The 21,402-nt window shown below is 42.9% G+C and overlaps 1 protein-coding gene across 1 annotated transcript in view; it reads right to left on the bottom strand.

The window, feature by feature from the left end:
- Positions 1–549: 549 nt before the first annotated feature.
- The window catches only part of MAP2 (microtubule associated protein 2), a 70,945-nt gene continuing 50,092 nt past the window's right edge, over positions 550–21,402 (bottom strand). The window contains exons 10-14 of the mRNA XM_075710521.1: positions 19,082–19,235; positions 16,463–16,806; positions 2,085–2,166; positions 1,460–1,572; positions 550–765 (exon numbers count right to left, since the gene is read on the bottom strand). Of these exons, the coding sequence (XP_075566636.1) occupies positions 550–765; positions 1,460–1,572; positions 2,085–2,166; positions 16,463–16,806; positions 19,082–19,235 (909 nt within the window). The remainder of the gene's footprint in view (positions 766–1,459; positions 1,573–2,084; positions 2,167–16,462; positions 16,807–19,081; positions 19,236–21,402) is intronic.

The following is a 21,402-nucleotide window of genomic DNA, read 5'->3' as shown; positions in this document are numbered from 1 at the left end:
CTCTTGTTCTACTCATTTATACAAAATAACACTTCTTTTTTAATTAAACTTGAATTTCTCTATATGCCCTTCCTTCTGGTAAGCAGACTGTTAATTTAACCTGTAATAACTTACAATGGGTAGCTTTTCTTTTTTCATTTCCCCATCTATCAACAGAACAGTGAAATGAGCAACTTGGGATATTAACAAGGCTCTTCAGAAAGAGGTGGATGGCCTTCAGGCACGTGAAAGGTAAAAATGCATTTTATCATAGTACGGTACTCCATGCAAGACAGAGCAGAGCAACAATAATTGTCCAATGTAACATACTGCAGTTGTATACCCATATAAAGCCAGTGTCTTCCTGTTGTAAATGGAGATCAGGCCAATTTCTGCATCTATTTAATATTTTTTTTTTCTGTTTTTTTAACTGTATGGTAACTACAAGTCTTGGGATGTGACTTAGTTTTAGACATGGTAAAGAATGAATGTAACACCTGCTCTGAGCCCATTCCTGCCAAGAGCTCATGCCTAAATATTATTACTTCATACAATGCGAAATGAGCAAATTCATAAGCCCTGCTTAGCGAGGGCCGCCGTGACATCTTCAGCGAGGGTAGCAAGCTGGGGCGATTCAAGCAGGTTGATGCTTCCAGAGGACGAGACGTTGCTGAGTCTGCGTGGCGAAGCCACGCTGGACCTGCCTGGTGACTGCGTGATGATCTCAGCCCCGTGATCGACACGGGCTTTAGCGTGCTCTCTGAAGTTTAGCTTCTGGCTGTCAATCTGCTCCAGGAAAGCAAAGAATTTAACACAATATATATTCACCAAATCATTTCATTCTAGATCATCATTTGGGTCTCATTTTGTCTACTTTTAAGAACTCTTACAGGGATTAAAGCTTCTTCACTCCTTAGAATAATTGAAAAGAAGATTTTTTTCACCTTGTTTAATATACATTGGCTTACTATGTTACAGTGTCTTACTATTTCTGTCTCTAATGGATGCCTTAATGAGCAGTACCATTGTTCCTAGCTGTATGAATTTAACACATTTTATGGGCATTGCAATTTGTTTCTAAAATCTGTTTTTTCAAATGTTTGTGGAGTGATCTTACTTTCAAGATGTCTTCCTCCTGTTTCACAAAGCAGTCCTGATCCTCTGTGATACCCATACTACAAACTTACTAGATCATACCTATACTGTACAACAGTCCCAGACAAGGTTTATCTTTAGGGGAAAGCCAGTGTGCAAACTACAGGATGTTTCACTTTAAGATTCACTCTCAGCTTGAATGTGGATGTGAAATTGGTCATTCCAAATTCCAAAGGGAGCAAATAGCACATGAGCGTGCTTGAAGGAGGACAAACAGATGTTTCCTACTCAATTCAGAGCCATCGCTGAATTCACACACAGCTCTAGTAATTTCACTAGGCCAGGAGCCCAGCGGTAGCCTTTTCTCTGACGGCTGTCCCCTTACCTTGACGTTACCACCGCCAGGTACGTGGTGGGCATTTTCCAGTGAACCAACTTTAGCCTGAGCTTTTTCTTTGAAATCCAGTTTCACACTCTCAATTTTCACACGCCCACCTCCTACACAGAAAAAGGAAATACAGGTTAAGAAGCTGAAATGGCTCAGGGGAAAGCCTGACCTGATGCACACGGCTGCACTCATGTTACTTCCTTTTTAGTTGAGATCTAATGGTTTTAGAGAAGCACAGAATATCATGCTGCATGTTCAGTAAAATATGAAATCTTCAACACATATTCAAACTGTAAGCACATGCTGCAGCCCTACTGATTTCCATAGGATTTAAGCACAGGCTTAAGTATTTTGCTGACTTCAGTCTACATTTCCGTATCTTATCAAACTGACATTATGCCACAGCAGCATCCTTCTGCATTGCTTTTCCATCGACTCTCCAAACTAGGTGGTCCCATATCTTTATGTCTTCATATATTTAGTTAAGAATATTATTTTTATTACCAAAGTATATTTACTTTCTCTTGGACTATAAAAGAGAATGGTATCATCCATGATTTCTCCTTCACATAACAGGATTAGGTCTTTGCTTTGTCCCACATCCCAGAAATTCCTACGATACCTGGCTTGTGGTGGATATTCTTGAGTGAGCCACACTTGGAAGTCACATGACTCAAGTCGATCTTCTTGGTTACAATTTGTACCTGTCAAAAGCACACACACATGCAAATTACAGGAATGAAAAGAATAAAATAAATAAAAAGCCAAGCCCTGCAGAGGAAAAGCCCAAGCCTCTACAAACCACTGGAAAAGAAGAGATGGTTAGTAGAAGACAGACCATGCCACAAAGGAGGAAACACCTGGATTAATACAGTAAGCTTCCTTCCCACCTAGTGAAATGACAGAGCTGGATTAAGCTTTACTATTAGCAAAACAAAGAGGAGGACAAAGCAGTCAGCTTGTGGGTTCTTTCTAAAATGTTTCTGAGCCTCCTCTCAGGGTGGATGCTCTGAAGGCTGGCATGCAGCAGGACCCACCCCGTTTGCTTCTGCTCTTGAATGTGCATCCTATCAACTACGAATATTTCGGTGACTATTTTGTTTCTCTACCATCTGGTTCATATTTTTCTGCATCTAAATATGGTAGGCATTTCAGCTCAATCCACTACGGAGAGTCTGATGAGTCTACAAATGTGACTGCTGCAGCTGTACCTGAGCTGGTTGGCGTTCAGGCAGCCGGCTGGGTGGTGCTCACCGGATAGCGGTGGCATGGCTCTGCTCAGCCTGGCAGCAGCACAGGTGCCCTCCCTCTTCCTGCTGCTCCGTGCCCTGCTACCGGCCACGTTGCCATGACTGTGCTGATCCCAGCTTGGGAACAGCCACAGAGAGACACTCCTGCCTTGCTGCGCTCCCAACTAGCTCCCAGATGCGGCCCACAATCACAGCGACTGTGTTAGTGGGTCTTAAGAAGTTGCAGCCCCTCCAGGCCAGACAGGAGCTCCAGGATGACTGCAAAGCCACTGGTTTGCTCACATCACCACCAATGACTTAAGCCAGCGCTGGTGGCTGCACTGAGACTGTTTGGATCAGACATGCCCAGACTGTCAGCTCTTCCATCTGATCATTTCCATCAGAGGGGTCAGAGCCGCCTTAAGCTATTCCAGCATGACTGCTAGAACTAACAGGTATCTGGTCAAACCCTGAGCAACCTCAGTTTGTTATACTGGAATAATGCTGTGGCATTAGTGTTAGCACTCAGCACGCTGGCTGATCACACCCTCTCTCTGAGCTTTCTTTGTCCTTAGGTTTTATTTTTCTTCCTCTCACATTAGCTAAGGAAGGATCGACACACTGGAAGATGCCCAACTGTGAGCTGGAGTCTCTTTCTGGAAATTACTTTCTTGGGCCGCTCCCATGAAAGGCACTGAACCATTTTGGCTCGCACTGGACTTCTACTGTCAGCACCCTTGGGCATTTAGAGAGAACCCTTCTTTTCTCATTTCCTTTTCCTGTCCAAGTTCTGGAAACGTGATGTGCTCTGTGGAGAAAGATCAGGAGGCCACCAGTGCATACACAGGGCTCACAGGACTACCAGACCAGACTCACATGTGAAACAGTAGCAAGAAGGAAAGTAGTGCTCAGAGGAAAGGAGACAGATGGGTCTGGCTGTGCAAGGTAGGTCACCACAGTGGAGATGCCTGTGCACAGGGTGTCTGTACTACTTACATTTCCTCCCCCTGCAGAATGTTTGATGTTATCTCTGGAACCACACCGGGACTGAATATCGCTAAAATCGATCTTCTTGTTTAAAATCCTAACCTAAAAGGAATCGGAAGTAACTTACTATATACCATACACACACTCCACTGGGGCACAGGACAAGGGAGCCAGAGTAATTTTTCCTCCTGCTGTGACTCCTTCTTCTGACACTTGTATTGAAATGTGAGAAAGTAAACCACGCCAATCTCTATGCTTAGTATGTTAACACAGCATATGTAAATGTACTACGCTGCTCTATTTTCTGCCTCACGAAGTGGTGGTGAAATATGAAGGGGAAAGTTTTTATACTGGGAAACACGAGAGGCTGCTTTTCCCTGAAAAGCTCAAATAACTCCTTGCCTGGATGGACTGGACACAGTCCTTAGACAGACTGTCCTAGGCACTCTTTGAGTGATGGCCAGTGTTTCTGCTGAACTGGCCACAAGGAGAAGACGGAAACCCTCCTTCCCACAGCTCAGCACTCCAGCCTTTAATGCAGAAATCCCAGATCCAGCCAGCTCAGGCACGCATTGAAATCCTGAGATATTTTGCCCCTCCGTCTGCCATACAGCCGTAACAGCAGCTACATTCATGTAACAGACCTCTGAGTGTCCTGTGAAAGGGGACTGACAAAATTAATTAAACTGAAGTCAGAGCTCTGCTCTCTCTCTTTACTGTCCTTTACTAAAGGGCAACATAGATAACAACAGCATCTGGAAACCTACAGCTGCAATCACTGCTTCTTGATTTCTGGTGCCAGCCATAAAGTTGGTCACAACAGCCTTCTGGTGCTAGCAGCACTGTGCTTCTTCCCTGTGCTCTTTGTTTCTGGCAGAACAAGTACCCGACTTACCCTTGATGGTGCCAGCCTCCCTTACAGATGCCAGGAGCCCACATTTTTTTCTGTATTACCTTAGCCACAGCTGTACTGACAGTGCCTGGAGGTGAACTCTGTGAAGGGAAGGCCAAGCTGTCCCATGCTTGACCCCCACGTCAAAGCAGTTCCTCCACCTGGCAGAACTCAGGTGCCACCAATGATTGTCCTCCCAGGGAATGATGTGCTGCTGGACGGCAGTTACCAGTAGGCAGGGACAACTGGGCACAGGGCACACACCTGAGTAACACCACTTCCAGACTTCTTTCTGAGCAAGGGCAGGCAATTGTGCTCACTAGTGTTAGGCTTTTCAGGTGTGTGAGAAGGTGTTTCTGGCCAAGGCTGCACCTACCATCTTTGCACCAACATATTCTTTCTCTGGGTTAAATATGAAGTCTTTATTCAAATGTTACATTAGATTTTAATTATCTCTGTGTTATTAATATACAATATGAATTTACAGAAAGCCACAGAATTTTGGGCATTATGTATTCATTTTGCTAAATGGCACTTGCAGAGCCTTTGCTGACATATTACTTAGAACAGTCCTGTTGGCTGCTGTCGTAGGTAAACCTACAGCAGCTAACCAATATTGACATAAGAGAGAGGGACAGATACACTGGGGTACCTTACTGCGGCTTTTTACCACTCCAGAAGCGCAAAGCAGCTGCAAACTAGCTGAAGTGGTCAGTGGAAGGAAGAAGAACCCTGTGCAGTTTCTGCTTCATGGCTTCAGGTCCTCAAACTGCCCCAGGCTCCCTGATAAATCTGAGACAAATCACTCCCTCTGTGCCTCACCTCTCCAAACTAGGAAAAGACTATTTGCCCACTTACGGGGATATCAGATTTTGCAGCTCTTGGCTCCTGCAGGGGGGATAATGTCACATTTTAGATAATGAGTGGAATCCTCTGGCACTGAGCACCTGGGGTGCGCTCTTGACTTAAGCCCAGTAAACTCCAAGAAGAAATTTTCAGAGGGCCACACTTTGCAGCTAATGTGAAGAATTTCTTCACAGCAAGCTGTTTCATGGGTCCCCCTCATTACATATAATGTAACCACTACATCAGTCATACCATCAGGATGTTAAGTGTTCTCTTGCTTTAATAGGTAAAGATCCATGGTGATGGCATGCTCAGCAATAAGGGTGATAACAGCACCAGAAAACTCCACAACTGGTAGGTCACCTTCAGAAGGGCATCTTCAGCAGGCAAACTGACTTCTGTCTTTCTCTCTCCTATCTGCTTAATCTGTCCAAGTAAACCAATGTACACTGAAACATGAAGGCAAATGCCTTTAGAGTTTTACGCTTGTGCTCTCTTTCAATATACTATTTGCTTAAAAATGTACCCCAGTACTATACAAGACAGGTGTCACATCAGTTACAGAAACACATGTCAGATGTGCAGTCAGATCTGGCTCCCAGAGCGCTTCAGGCCAGACACAACTGGGCAAAACAGAAAGCCTTCCTAGCACTTTCCGAACACATCTCAGCAATGGATCAGCAACACCTCTTAGCAATGGCCACAGGGGTGCATTTGCTCTGAAAATGCTGACTTAGGGGTCATGACAAGACCTCAGTGCTGTGCACTGGGGGCCTGTAGCTTAAAAATGGAGCCAAAGCAAGGTGATAAGTTGAGAGGGTGCCTTTGATCAAGTGCCTAAAGGTTGATTTGCACCCAGAAGTCTGACAGTTTATGAGTCTCATGGCCCATGGACCTGGCTAGCAGATATGTAAAGGACCAATCACCTCAATTATTCTCTCTGTCTCACTGGGTGAAATGTGCCCCTGTGTAGATGGGCCAGCAGGAGACCTATGTATCATTTATGTCCTATGCTGAGGGCTGAAGTGAGCTGAGTGATGTGGATGTATTCTGCTGGTCATCTGGCACAGGGAGGAACTGTACTGATCTACGTTTTCCTTGATGATCTGTTTCTCCCTTTCCTGGAATATATCAATACCCCTGCACATATTTAAATCATGACTTCCCTCTATAACTAAGTGTTCCACAAACTAATGGAGCCTTGTTTCCTATAGATTAAGGCTTTAAACTGCTTAATTCCTCCATCCTATATTCTTCAGCAAGCCCTATCCCCTCTTGCCAGCAATATATCCCAAGCTTTCTCCCAGGTCTGCTAGACTGGGCAAATAGAGTCCAATACACAACTGGCCAGCTGTTTGTTGTCTCTGATTGTGGAGAAGCAGCTGAGTTATCACTGCCTTTCCCCCAGCGACAGTGTTTTGCTGACTCTCTGTTTCGTATCCAGTCAACAACTATCACCCAACTTGGAGGGAAAGCCTGTGTTTCTAACCACTGCTCCCGTGCCAGCACTGGCTGAAATGGGCCAACAAGTTACAAATGGGTTGGGGAAGGCTGAGACTGCCAGCCAGACAGCATGACTACACGAGCTTTGTTTCCTTTGAGAAATCAGACTATAAACATCACAGGGAGAGTACCAGAGAGGGACAGGAACTATTTAGGCTAAAGAGAAACTTGGCTTGCAAACAAAGAATGTGTACTGACTGTGAATTATTTGAAGCTGGAATCTAGAGGGAAATTTCTAACGATCGGAGCAGTGAGGCTCTGGAACTGCCTTCCAAGGGAACAGAGCTATGACAAGAAAATGGTAAACTTTTATGATGGCAATTGATGAAAGGAATTAGATGATGCAGCTGCCTGTGATAGAGATAGCATGAACACCATGACTCACTAGGAAGGTCTCTGTGTTCCTGAATGCATATGTACATCTTGTGTGGGGGTGGAGGTGTGGTAGGGATGTACATATATGCGCTTCAGTTGTGTTCCACATTAAATGAAAGATCAAGCCTGCTCATGCTCTCATTCAGGCAAGGGAACATTTTAGTCTGTGGCAGAAACAGGACTGCTTTCTATTCACACTCACTAAACATCCCAACAAGATAAAGTCCTGACAGGCTCCCTCATAACCCTTGCGCTGACCTGCCGGTCTGAAATGTGTGCATTTTCTTCTGATCAGATGCTGGTTTGCCCAGGTATGCTGGACAGGGCCTGGAAGTTAGTATTTTGATCAGCACCAAGCTGAGATTCTTCGGCATTTGTCATATCCATGTGAAGTTAAACCACAGTGGAAAAATTAAGCCTTATAGACAATGCCGAGTTTATTCCACAAACCCATGTTGCCTAAGGATAAAAATGGCTTCTGTCTGAAGCCCTAGAAGTCTTACAAACCTTACCCCCACTCTGTCCTCTGATGACTCCTCAGCAGTAGTCCAGAAATGAAGTCCAGGGCAGACTGCTGATGTACACACAGTACAGCCTCACTGACTCACACTACTTCTAGGTAGTCCCCAGCAAGAATCAGACACTGTGCTCCAACACCTTCTGTGCTGGTTGAATGCTGCCTGTCAAAGCATCAAGAGATGGAGGGCATTTATGGGTAGCCTGCTAGGAAACCAAGTGTTGAAGGTATTTTTCTCAGAGTTCGTTTAGATGAGGCATATATTGATCAGCACCCAGCAGAGTAAACTCTAACTCTCTTCCTATATGTAGTGGCCTGACTGGCAATCTAAACACGACGGGGCTGTGGTCCGAGGGCAACATCTACACTAGATCAGAGGGGATGTTTTGGGTTACGCTGCCTAACGTGAGGAGACATGGGAAGCTGGCAATACCTGTGAATCTCCCAGTTAGATATATGCCTCCCTATGGCTGTTCACAGAAAGTGAATTTGGATTTCAAAGTCTCCATATACAACAGTCTCCAGTCCAGGGACCTGGAGCAGACTGTCCTCTGTCAGTACTGCACCACTGTGTTCAAGATGAGCAAACACTTGTAGAAACATTGAGTGGAAGGCAAAGAAACACAAGAGAGAATTTACTTCAGTTGTGCCTCACTGCTGAAGACAACATCAATGACTGAAAAGTGCTTACGAAAGAGGAAGAATTATGTTCCATTGTTGCCCAGAATCATTCAGTTCAGCTGCTTTTCACAACAAGAGGGAAAGCCCCTAATTTATCAGCATTTGGGCAGAGAATCCATAAACAGCTTACTACCCTGATACACAGCAAAACAAAGATACTCAAAGAAAAAAAAGATTCTCAAAGAACAAAAATTGTGATGCTGATAAAATTAGAGGCTCTGAATATATTTTCCAAGAATTTTGCAATTATGGCCTCCAAGAGGCTCTACCACAAACACTGTGCCTAAAGCATTTAAAAATACTCTAGCTTGCCTCCACTTGCCATTTGAACATGCTGTGGGGCTGAGATACTGGGAAAAGCTCCCAGACTCCTAACAACTTATTAAAGAGGGCAGGTTCTTTGCACTTACCACAGCATCACAGTGATTTGACACAGCTGCCTCCCAGGAACTAGACATTATTTCAGTGTTTGGTCTCCTCGTTAACACAGGGATTGAGTGAGACAAGAATTGGTCTTGCATAGGAAGCAAGGTTAAGGTTAAAACCTGATTAGAATCAAGAGGCGGTTCTAACTGCTTCCAAATCGATATGCTGCCAAGGACAGATGATACTACAGTTTTCATGCTCCTGGCAGAGACTACAGGTAGAGGAACGGGAGGGGGAAGGTATTTATTTGGCCTAGCAAAGCCCTTGAAGAGAAAGACTGTGCCTCAGACTTTCCATATCTACAAATAGAGCTTGTGATCATGTTCAGCCTTCGCACTCCTGAAATCACTGGATACACACGCTAGTGAAGCTGCCGGCCTACAAGCTAGTGAGATTCAAAATAAAAGGCTGTGCTGGACAGAGCATAGGCAAAATAATGCAAAGGGTGAGCAAGATAGGTTTATTTCTGACTTTTAAAAATGTACCCAGAGGCAGACGCTGAGCATGTAATATTTCAGCCTGAACAGTTAAACTGTGAAACAATTACAAACAACTGAAAATAGGTACTTTCAATGGGAAGTATCAGTAAAATAGAGGAGATGTCTTGCAATCAGCCATTCCTTTAATACTTGCATACAGGACAACGATGGCTGATTTACAAGCTTCTTTCTACCTATTTGCAATCACTGTATTCATCTAATTAATAAGGTGGCCACACCGAACTAGGCATGTCCCTATCAATAAAGGGAGAAAGGCCTACAGAGAAACACTGAGAGGTTTGAATAATTGTGCTGGGAAATGCAAAACAAAATGACCACTTCCCATGCCAAAGAGTTTACAGTCAAGAGACAACATCTGAATTTAAAGGCAGCTCAAGGAAGTGCAAGATCCACATCAGATGAACTGTAATGTGTTCTGTAATCATACTCCTCACTAAATCTGGGGAGCTGATCAAAAGAATAGTGAAAGAAATTGAAGGAGATTCACGCACACCAAATAAAAAAAGATCCTAGGAGCTCAATTAATTCAGCTAAAACATAGGATTCCTTGTTTTAGTACTCCCTCAAACAAAAAAACAACCAAACTACAGTTTGATACTTAAATTTTAGAGGCAACAGTCCCTACTCATGGAAAGAGTACTAATAGCTTCAAATATCAAGTGTTGAGCATCAAGCATCACAATTTTCAAATACGTTTCCTTATCTTTAAGAAGGGATGAGTTTTGAGTCACTATGCCTGGCTTTTCTTTACTTCAGCATAACAGAGAAAATTAAGTTGTTCACTTCAAGCTCAAAAAAAGAAAAATCTTATGTTTACCTCTTTGTGTGAGCTGGCTTTCCCAAAGCTCAGCAGCTATGCCCCTTAGCATCTCTTTTCATTGTTCAAATCCAAATTTCCAAGATAAAAACAAAAGGTTTTATCCTTTCCTTTCCTTCCCTTTCCCATCTAGCAAAATAAATTCTTTTTCTCACCTTTCCATGCAAGACAGAACACTATTATATGACTAAACAGCACTGACCTAGATTATGTATTGCCTGAACATTTTTCCCAAAAGAACAACCTTCCCCATTTTATTGCCAAAATCTAGACTAGTTAGAGCTCATCTGAAAATGCCTCCTCTGCTGAACTTGCTGCTGGGATGACTCAGACTTTCACAGGAATTTATGTCCTGGTAATTTCAATTTACTCTTGGAAAAAATACAGCTTCTCCCCTTGCCCTTAACAAGAGACCAACAGCGTATGGTACATCACGGATTGGATTTGTCTCCTCTAATATTAGCCAGCTAAGAGCTGGAACTGGTTGCTTAAGCTGCCACTGTAGTCGGTGGAAAGATACTGAATCCTCCAGAAAGTGATACCTTCAACTCTAGCTAGACAGATCAAGCACACCCCATCCGACTGGCAGAAATCAGTGCACTGCTGCTAACTGCCTTCAAAAGAGGGAGAAGCATCGACTCATGGCTACTGTAGTCGGTGGAAGTTTTGTTACTGGCTAGAGCCTGAGACAGCTTATGACCCTCCTGACTGTGGTTCACAGTTTGTCCTCAATGAGGATGATGCATATTTTACAGATGGTTGAGGCACAGCAGTGATGTTACTCTGTCCCAGCCACACAGAAAGGGAATGTCAGATCTGGATAGAAACTCCCAATTCCCTGCTCAATTCTACCAATGAAACACCTTTCCTCAAAGAAACTTTCTGAAACTTGCTAAAACCTGGCAACAATTGCTTCATTTTTTCTAAAATATGAGTCAGGAAGAAGGATCTTGCTTTTTATCCAGAATAATTCAAGGCTTAACTGTACAGACTGTACTCAGGCAAGCCGTCCATTAAATGAGTGCAGTCTGAACACAGGAGCTGCAAGATGTTATTTCTGTACAATCTGCAATGATCAGCCAAAATTCTAGGTTTCAAAAATTTAAAAATTATGGTTTTGAGTGGTGACAGAGTTTTGAAGTTGTGCCTGAAACTTCTAATTTCTCTTTGCATTAGCAGATCTGCAATTAACAAGGGATGAAATAGTTTCTAGTTTTCAGTCCAGAACAAAGCCCTTCAAACATCTTGTAAATCCACAAACCCGAGAATGTATAAAGGAAACAAAAGCAGGCTGACAGATTAATTTATCTTACAGTTATGAACTGTTGACTTGGTAAATGCACAAACTTATTCCAATGAATGCAGCTAACAGTGTGGAAACAATTGGCTTGCAGTCTCTCATTAGCTAAGCACTTTAACAACAGCCATGTTACAACAGCAATACACCCTAAACAGCTGCCTCCTGTGGCCCTGGTTTGGGAAAGCACCAGCGCTTGAACCTTATAGCTCATTTATGGTCATTGCTGTCCTAAGCAGGGACATTCTCAAAGTGTTGGCTTGCTTATGTTGCAGATCACAATGGATTGGAGAAAAAGTGCATGATGTTCCAGAAGGAGATGGGAGACAGAATGGAACCCAGTAACAATTCCGATCGCGCTTTTCGTTAAGCCTATATTCTCCACTACCTTGCAGGACACTCCTCATCAACCAGTGCAACAACAGCATATAATCTAGATCTTCAGATTGATTTTTGGGCTGTCATCACTGTCTGTAACATGGTGCAAAGACATGTGAAACAGGAGGAAGAGGAGTTATAAGATGCCGTCTCAAGGGGAACTTGCTGAATACCCTTCTGACCTGCTGTTCTCCCAGGAGGTAATCAGCTCTTGGTGGGCCACCAGACCTGTCTGTCTCTGCACTGACTTTGCATCCTGGAAAGCTGTAGCTGAGGCAGGGAACACTTCAGGAGCCTACTGTTCTCTGCAGACTGGGTCGTAAATTGTGATGAAGGCTGGGGGTGGAGGGGGTGGGGTGTAGGGGTGTGCTGTGGGGGAATCTCTGCTGACATCCAAACTTATTTTGAAGCTAACAAAAAGCTGTGCAAAGACGACAACAGATATCGATCCAAGCTGCCTCCTCCACCCCGCTCTGAGATGTCTTATCCTCCCCTGTGCTGGTCTCTTTTATCATTTAATGCAGATGCCTAGTCTCCTTGCCAGAATTTTTGTGGTTTCTGGACAGGTTCTACCGAATAGCTGTGTCATCAGTTTATTTAGACATTCTGACCCATGACTAAATGCACTTTACTTTCTACAGTTTAGGGAAGATGGTGAAGTTCTCTCTTAATCTTCCTAAAAACCTTCAAGGAACACTTCATTCTTCAACATGGCTTAAGTATTTCATTTTTCTATGTGTCAGCTTACTTCTTACAAGGTGCCTGGCTGTTACTATAGTTAGTGATATTTTAAACCTTATGCATGCCATTCTAGCCTGTACAGCTCCATTCACTTTGATGAAGCTATGCTGATCCACATCCACTGAAGTTCTTGCCTATGGCTGAGTTTTGACGTATACATTTTAAGATTAAATTAAAAGATATCTAGGTTGGCTTTATCCTTGGTTGCTGGCCTATGATGCTTTATAAATACTCTGCCTGGTCAGTAATGAAAAGATTCAATTGGTGCACTTTTGTATTCCGACATGGTACAAACCACACCCATAGAGAGAATTTCAAGAAGAAAAAAAAGTCATAACAGAAAAGAAAAAACCCATTCTTGGCATCTGAAACAGATTTCCAACCCCTTCCCCCAGTTCCCCCATGCTTCCCTTGGGCTGTCTGAGAAATAACAGATGCAAATGGGTTACTTCTGAAAGCACAGCATTTCCTCCACAGCTGATGCAGTGCGAAAATCCATCTGAAGCCCAGCAGACATACCCATGAGCAAGTCGCCTCTGAGCTTTGCCAAGAATGATACATTTCACCATACTCTACTATGAAGAGAAAACCAGACAACCACCTATTGGCCGCATCACAGAGCAGAGAAGCCCTCATTTCTCCAACTGCTGAATACCAATTAAACACATCTCAAGCCATCTATTCCTAATAGGAGCTTAATGCGGTGCAAAGTTAGCTTGCTTCTTCCCCTAGAAGCTTTTTTTTTTTTCCTTTTTTCCCTGTCAGGTGGAGCAATTGCTTTCCTTTTCTTTGTTTCTGTACCTGGCAAGTCAGAGCTGAAGTAAAATCAGTCTGCTGTCTGATGAGTTTTTGATGAAATTCAAGGCTGAAGCACTGCATTTCTTGATTTATTTAGCATTCAAACATCCCCTGCTTCTTCATTTCTACACCTCAGCCTCTGGCAGTTTCAGAGCGCGGCTGCTTTCTCTAGGACAGCTGTAAGCTAAGAAAAGACCTTGTGCTAGGTTCAGATATGCCTCTGGGTAAAAGGATAGTCTGTCTCCAAATGACACTTTTGGGCTGCATATCTGTATTCCTTTAGCGATTTGCGTGTCCTGTTTATGTACTTAACTTGCCCAGATATATGCTGGCTTTTTGTCTGCTTGTTTTTCCTGTGGTTATTGCTATCAGCACTTCCAATTCAGGTTATAAAACTTGAGCAGCTTTCTGTTTGTTTCATGAATCATCACTAAAAGCAGATAGCAGATAACAGCTCATTTGAGCCAGTGCAATATCTGCCACCAGACATTAAAGAAGTGAGCAGACACAAGGAAATGAAATTAGCTTTCACGTGTTCCTCTCACAGACCCTATAAAATTCAACTGCCAAAACTGGAAAAGAATTAATCCTAAAACCTCTTGTCTAGACTGAGCAACTATGGCGTAAAGGAGACATAAAGGAAAAACTCAGCCAGTGTCTCTTTGCCCAATCCAGAGCATAGTAGCCACATACCACTGGGAATTAAAAAATGCTTTAGCGTCAGTGACATTATGTCCATCCAGCAGATTTCCCCTGTGATCCCTGAAAGAGTGAAATGCCAACTGCTGTGCCATTCTTCACTACTCAGCAAAGACCCTGTGCAACTCGGTAGAACTGCTAAGGAAATACAGCTGTCTAGGCATGGTGTTTACAATGAAATACAATTTGCTGAGGCCCCCTGGTCTTGTACGGTTGTTACAGTCCACAGAGAGTAACAGGGAGGAGGAGGACAGGTTAACATGCTGCTGGTTTTGAGCCCCGTGTCCAGCAGCTGGGCTTGTTATGAGGAATGCTAATCCAGATGCACAGTCTGAACTTGTGTTCCAAGCCTCCTGGAACCCCTGCACACCCTGACCATCTGCTATGCAATATGGCAAATGGGAGTTGAACTCCCATACAAAATAACTACACAGACACTTGTCAAAATAAAGGCAGAAGAACCTTTGCTGAGGCATTATCTTCTTGAGTTCATCTGAGTAACTGGCTACTGTCCAAATCCTGGAAAGCACTGAATGCGTTAATTTACCATGAAAACAGGATCAACGCCTAAGAGATACCTTACTGTTTAATACATGAGCCTGTTTGTTTTTTCTCCAGAAGACTTGCAGTAGGCATAGGGTTGCAGTGTTAAGTTTTGATCCACTTTATTATTTTTTTTCTGAGACAGCATTAGGCAAACCTCACTGTTCTGTATGTTCCACTCTGTATTCCAAAAATCAGATATATATATATAAGTATCTGATCTGGAAACACCATGCAACCCAGCTTTCTGGAATGTCTTGTTTTCAGGACAGCTGAATGGGGGAGCATGTTATCCACCCTGATGTCCTGTCCCTGGAGGTAGTTCAGAAGTGAACCTTTCATAAAGCACTCACACTGCCACTGCTGCAACTCAGCGATCTCAGGGAAGTAAAAGGGAGCTGGGGGCACTGGGTGTTTTCATCACGGGGTTGTGTCCAGAATCAATATGAAATGCACAGGTGCTTTTTACAAAGAATAAATCAACATAATTGTTTACACCCACAAGACTGAGTTGCCCGTATTTTTAGCATAAATGTCGATAAGCTACATTCATTTAGCCTCTTTGTTTCTAAACAAAATAGGATTTCTTTTAGGTTATAAATGGTTTTATAACTCTTTAAACATTAATAAAATGCACTGCTTCATCCTGTAAGCTAGAGCAACAGTTCTTTCAAACAGAGACACAAACAAATTGCGTGGACATAATTTTGGCTTTTAATGACATCTATGTTACCATTTCTGCATTGCCCAAAAATGAGAGAAGACTATTCCAGCTCTGGCCATAGCTCTGCTTGGTAGGGCATCAAGCAGAGGCTCTTCAGAGGAAGGTATGAACACCATACCTCAGGAAGATTTATGGTAATTCCTACCTGATCTTTCCTCAGTCTCCAAAAGCTTCTGCTTAGCTTAAAAGCTGACATGTTTACTGTCCTTTCCAAATTTTGGTAAGTTCTGTCTGTAGTAACAGGGGATTTTTCTACCCTACATGCATGTTCAGTCTTTAGACAAAAGCAATCCTCATGACAATGTGCTTCATTGCACAACTCTGCAAGGTATGAAAAAAAATATCTTTTTTTCAGATTTTAATTGCATCAACATGTCCCTGAATTTTTGTTCTTTCAAAAAGTGAAAACAGAAAATCCTGATCTGCCTTCTTACACATTCACTTTTTCTTTTTTTATATATATTCTTCAGTTCATACAATTTAAGCTCTATTCCTGCTTATTCAAACCCTGCAGCAAGAAAAACGTTTAAGTCTAATATCTATCCCCTCCCATCATCTTCAGCTTGGGGTGGACTTACCAGGTTGGAGGCTGCAACCCTCATTAATATCACCCAACACAATGCACATGTCATGTAATATGACACAGGAAAAGGTCATAGGGCTGTGTAATCCTGCTAACATCTATCTAGGTTGAATTTGAACTTCCTTGAATTAAAACAAATCTCTTTCATTTGCTGGTGTTGATGAAAACTAAGTAAGCAGCAACTGCTGAGACTCAGGCTGAAACATATCTATGGCATGGAGAGCAAACTCTTGTTTCAAATTTTCAACTGATGTCAGTGAGGCACTGGTAGTTTTCAGGTAACAAAATACTTTTCTGAAGATTGTCCTGGCCCCCGCCATTTCACATCACTTAACCAATGTATATGGACAATAGAAGCAGCATTTGCAAGGCAACTCAAAATGGGTCCCATCCCATACCTATCCCAAAGGTGCACATGTAAGACTAAATCACATATGGATTAACATAAAGAGTGGAATCCTTACCTGCCCCCCTTTGGGCTGGTATTTGATGTTATCTGTTGATCCAATTTTGGACCTGACATTCTTGAGGTCAGGTAGAGGCTGATTAATAACTCGTAGCTGCTTCGGAGTGGCTGGAGATTTAGGAGGAGTGCGAATTATGGCAACTTTTTTCTCAGTAGGTACCAGTATGGCAGATTTGGGGGTCCCAGGAGTGTGTGGGGTTCTCGAGTAGCTGGGTGTCCCTGGAGTGCCTGGGGTACGGGAGGCATAGCTTGGTGGTGTCCCTGGAGTGATGGCAGTGGAGCCAGGAGTAGTCGGGGTAGAAGTTCCACTTTTTCCTGTTCTGCTACGAATTGGCTCTGATCCTACATGCAAGAAAATAACCATCATTAGACCCACCAAAATACAGCTCTTCTTCCCTCTGTATCTCCCAAGACTGCATCCCTGTGTGCCAAGCAAGATACAGCTCTAAGATGGCTGTGCTAGTGCTGGAACAGCTGGATGTCTGTCTTCGCGTCTTATTTTGCTAATCAACCTGCCAGGAGTTACCTTGTCACGTGTGGCTGAGCTGGTAGATTTCCCACGTGGTGACTGAGCTCTCCGCTCGGTAACACAGGTGTGCTTCCCACAACACCTGTGCTTCCTGCAAAGCTCGCTGAACAAGGCACAATATCACACTGATTTCTGTCTTGGGGAAAGGACTAGAAGCACCCTTGGAATCTAACTTTTGGGACTTGATCTGACAACCTGACTAGCCAGTAAGAATGTTGTCACCAATTTCAATGGATTTGGGTGTTTAAAACTAAGAGAGTGGGGAAAATTCTGATTGTAATCCTGAAACTAGAGACTCAGTGGCTGGCTGCTGCTGGTCACATACCACTGCTGGTAATCTGGTGTCTGCAGCTGAACCCTGGGTGAGTATTCAGCTGATGAACAAGTCATAGCTCTGTTGTGTGGATGGGCAGATGTCCCTCACGTTCAATTGCTATTTTTTATTAGTGTGGTGAAAGAAAGCAATTACAGAAGGCAACCTTGATTAAAAGTCACATTCTAGTTACATCTGCACGCAAGTTAAAAATAAATAAATACTGTAACATTTTGTAGCGGCTCCATTCAGTGTTTACGGCATTGCCAGTTCTTTTCAGTGAGCACAAGAATCAGTTTAGTAGTGGCATTGTGCTTTCTGCAGCCAGCTCTACTGGTAACTCACACACAAATGAACAGAAGCCGATGCACCTCCATATGCTGCTTAAAGCAAAGCTTTGCTGGGAATACTCAGGGAGAGAAAGACCAAACCAACCCTCAAAGCCTGAGAACCCCAGTGCTGAATGGGTGCATACATGTTTTCACCTTTAAAAAATTCAGGAATTATAAATCCAAGGGGCCTCTCTAGAGCTTCCAGTGGGACTAATCAAAATCTTATTTAAACTATTTGTTAATCATTCTGTTTATTTAATTTAACCAAATCCGATGCACTGCTGCCCCTGGGGTCCAGGAGAAACTCTTTGCTCTACATGACTTGTTAGATAGATTGAACATACTCTCAACATACTTGAAACTCTCACCTCCAGTTTCCCTGAATGGTTTCTTTCTTTCCAAACCAGCCCTAAATCAGAACCTTCTCACTATACCAACTGAGACAGAAAGGGAATGATATTTTTTTTCCAGCTCCCTGCAGCTTTGGTATATTTATTTTTTATTCCCTCAGCCCTTTACCACATTGGCAAATGCTCAATGGTCTCTCACTCCTAGTCAGCACAATGGGCTGCTGTGCCAGCTGGGAGTCACTCTGCTTACAAAGGGTCTCTGTTTTACCCTTGGAGCATCACCCAAGAATTTCAAAGGACTTTTTTTGTAGAATTTAATAATCTACTTTCCTTAAGCTGTCTTAAAAGTGGCTGAGATTGGTTTCTAAAGAGAGAAACTAGAAGAATTCCTATTGGAAAGCAGGGAGCCACATCCAGGTTCTGAGGCCTGGGCTGAATGCAAATCTATCTAAAAGTTCTGTGGGTATTTGGTAAAATTCTCTTTGTCTTGTAATTTTTTTTTTTTTTTTTGGCTTGTGATTTGATAACATTGGTCCTCATAAAAGCACCTTGCTGGTTTACTATCCTAACCTCCCCCAATGAGTCACTCCACTAGCTAACATCTCAATTCTCAGCAGTTTTTACCCTAGGATTAGAGCACAGGGAGATCATTACTGTGAAACAGCAAGTTAATTACTGTAATATTAGGCTCACTTTTCCAAGATCCTTCAGAATATTTTATATTGCCTCCTTCAGGTTTGTCTCATTTTTCTTGCTGCTGTTTGTAAATGTCCTCTGTTAAATATCTTACCTAGCTCTGAGTTCCCTGCAAAGGCATCTTCTAATATTAGTGATTAGTCGGAACAGCAGTCCTAGCTCTGGGCATTGCAGACTATGGAAAGGGTGCATCTTGTCCCTGGTTTCAAGCCCTTGGTGCTCAGCACTTGGTATCTGAACAAAAACAGTCTGTGGGGCTCTGACTTCCAACAGCATACCCCAGACCTACCCCTCTGTGTAAAAGATAAGGGCACACGATACTACGGCAATGTGACAAATCTAACAAGGATGGAGACATTCACAGCAGTAGGAGAGGCTTAATATGCAAAAAACATACGGGTGGTCCGTCGTACTGAAGATGAAAGGGAAGCTGTGAGGGAGAGAGAGTTCTCCTCTCTGTCTCGGTCTCCTGATACACCTCTTCGAGGAGGAAGGATAGAGGAAGGTCTTGGTAGAGAGGAACGCTTTTCGGGACTCTTGCTTACTCCATCCTAATAGTAGCAAAATAAAAAAGAAAGGTTTAGTTTTCAAAACTCACTCTCTGGGCTGTGATTTCTCTCAACCTATACACAGAGAGGGAAACTTCATCCTCTGGGCCCAGTTTACTACTCACAAAGGAAGCTGTGGGGATCCAGCCACCTCCCATGCTCTGCTTAGCTCCCTGGTGCTTCTTTACTGCATCAAAACACCCAATAGTCATCTTTTGAGCTACTTAAGACAGATACAGATACTCTCGCATCTAAATATGGATGGATTCCACATTTGTTTCTTAATAAGGAACAATTTTTTTTTAGTGAAAGTTGAAAGTAAAAAAAATTCTCCAGAGCTCAGATGTGAAATTCTTATGTAAATTTACCTGTAAAGTAACTGCAGTACTGGTGGTCAGAACACACCCTACACGACATTGTTAGGTGATGATTTTTGCATTTTCAAACACTAACTTGTAATTTTTCTTATGGAGAAAAATTTTTAGCTACAGCTTATTTTTTGAGTGCAGGACTATTAATCCTGGTTTCTTCTCTTATTTCCTTCCATACTCATCTTTCTTTTTAACAGGGTTAGAGCAATGGACGTGTACGTTACAATATTTTTGAACTCATGGGATGGGCAGCCAAAGACAGTCTTGCATAAGCAGATAGTCCTCCCAAAGGCAAATATGATGATGGTCCCAACCGGTAAAAGACACACCAAGCATAGCGTTACACAGAAAATGGAAGTTAACAGCGAAAACAGTTTTTAAATGGGGATAGTCATCAACTCAGCATCAAGTAGATTTGAAACACAACTGAAATGTAAACATGAGGAAGCTAGGATGGACTGCCAAACATCTCAAACATCTCACATGCACAGACCAAATTAGGTTCCCAGAGCATTTGGCTTCCTCCCTTACTGCTGGTGATTAGAACTGCACCCTCCTACACTGGGATTGAATTTGTTTTCTGAGAATATTAACTGGTGTGAAAATTACATTTTTTAAACTTGGAAGGCAAATTAGTACTGCTTTCTTTGCCACTTACCCACGTGCAAATGGGTGCAACTTCTGAGCAGTCAGTGAAGCAACATCCATATCATCAATAGAAAGAAGGTATGTCCTTCTAGTTATAACTTATTTCACTTATGTTTCCGCTGGAGAATCTCCTTTGGTTTTATCCATTTTGTAGCACAAATCTTGTAGCCTGATAATCAGTTTTCCGGCCACTGGATGTAAGTAATCCCATGTAAGCTTCACAGAGAATTACTCAAATTCAGTGGGGAGAGAATGTGATCCATGGAATTCACCTACACATCTCCAAGCTAACTCTCTCTACCAACTCTGCTACCTTACCTTAACATCTGATTTTGAGTAGGGCAAGCAGTCTCTTGGGCCTGCTGAGGAGGGCCGTACATAATAACTGTCTGTATCGAGAAAAGTGGCCCTTTTAGTAGTTAATGAGCAAGCTGAGCTGGGTCTTGCAGGAAGCAATGACTTTGCTCTAGACTTTGAGGCAGGAATCTTTGACAAAGAGGCAGTCTAGTCATGAGAAAACAAACAAAAGAAAACACAACATGAAGCTGGACAAAAGGAAAACACATGCAACATGGACCAAAAAAAAAAAATGCCAAGCTATGAATTAATACTTTTCCTATGTCTGGTAATGGTGTCTATGCAGTTCTGACATGCATGAAAATTTTAGTTCTGTGTTGTTTGACTGAAACCAGCTGGGTCTGGACAGAGTTACTGATTCTAGGAAGTGCCTTTTTCTGCAGCTGCTATTTTTGTTGTGTGTTAATAGGACAAAACTGGTGCCAGGTATGGCATTTAACTCGTACAATTGCTGGTTGGCTGCATTAGAAGCAAGTGCAAAACTACAGGAGCACCAAGAGATCCTAGTCCTTTAAAACTAAGTTTTACATTTGAAATATATCGCTCCAGGCTACAGTCAAGAATAAACAGTAGGAACTGTAAAAGCAAAGTTACACCAGTATTCCCACAATGGCAGAATAACATGACAGTATTGCTTCTTGTGCCACTGTGTACACACAAAATCCCTAATGCACCCCAGACACTGCATTCTGTGCATTTGGTGTCACTACAGAGTGACAGTGTGGAGTCTGGGATGAAGAAACCCGTATATGGTTGAAAGGCTAACATGATATGTCACTGTGATCAGATACTTG

The sequence above is a fragment of the Pelecanus crispus genome, chromosome 5, assembly GCF_030463565.1.
Source record: "Pelecanus crispus isolate bPelCri1 chromosome 5, bPelCri1.pri, whole genome shotgun sequence".
Classification (NCBI taxonomy): domain Eukaryota; kingdom Metazoa; phylum Chordata; class Aves; order Pelecaniformes; family Pelecanidae; genus Pelecanus; species Pelecanus crispus.
Note: the sequence above shows the minus strand (reverse complement) of the source record. Positions and strands in the feature narration are given on the sequence as shown.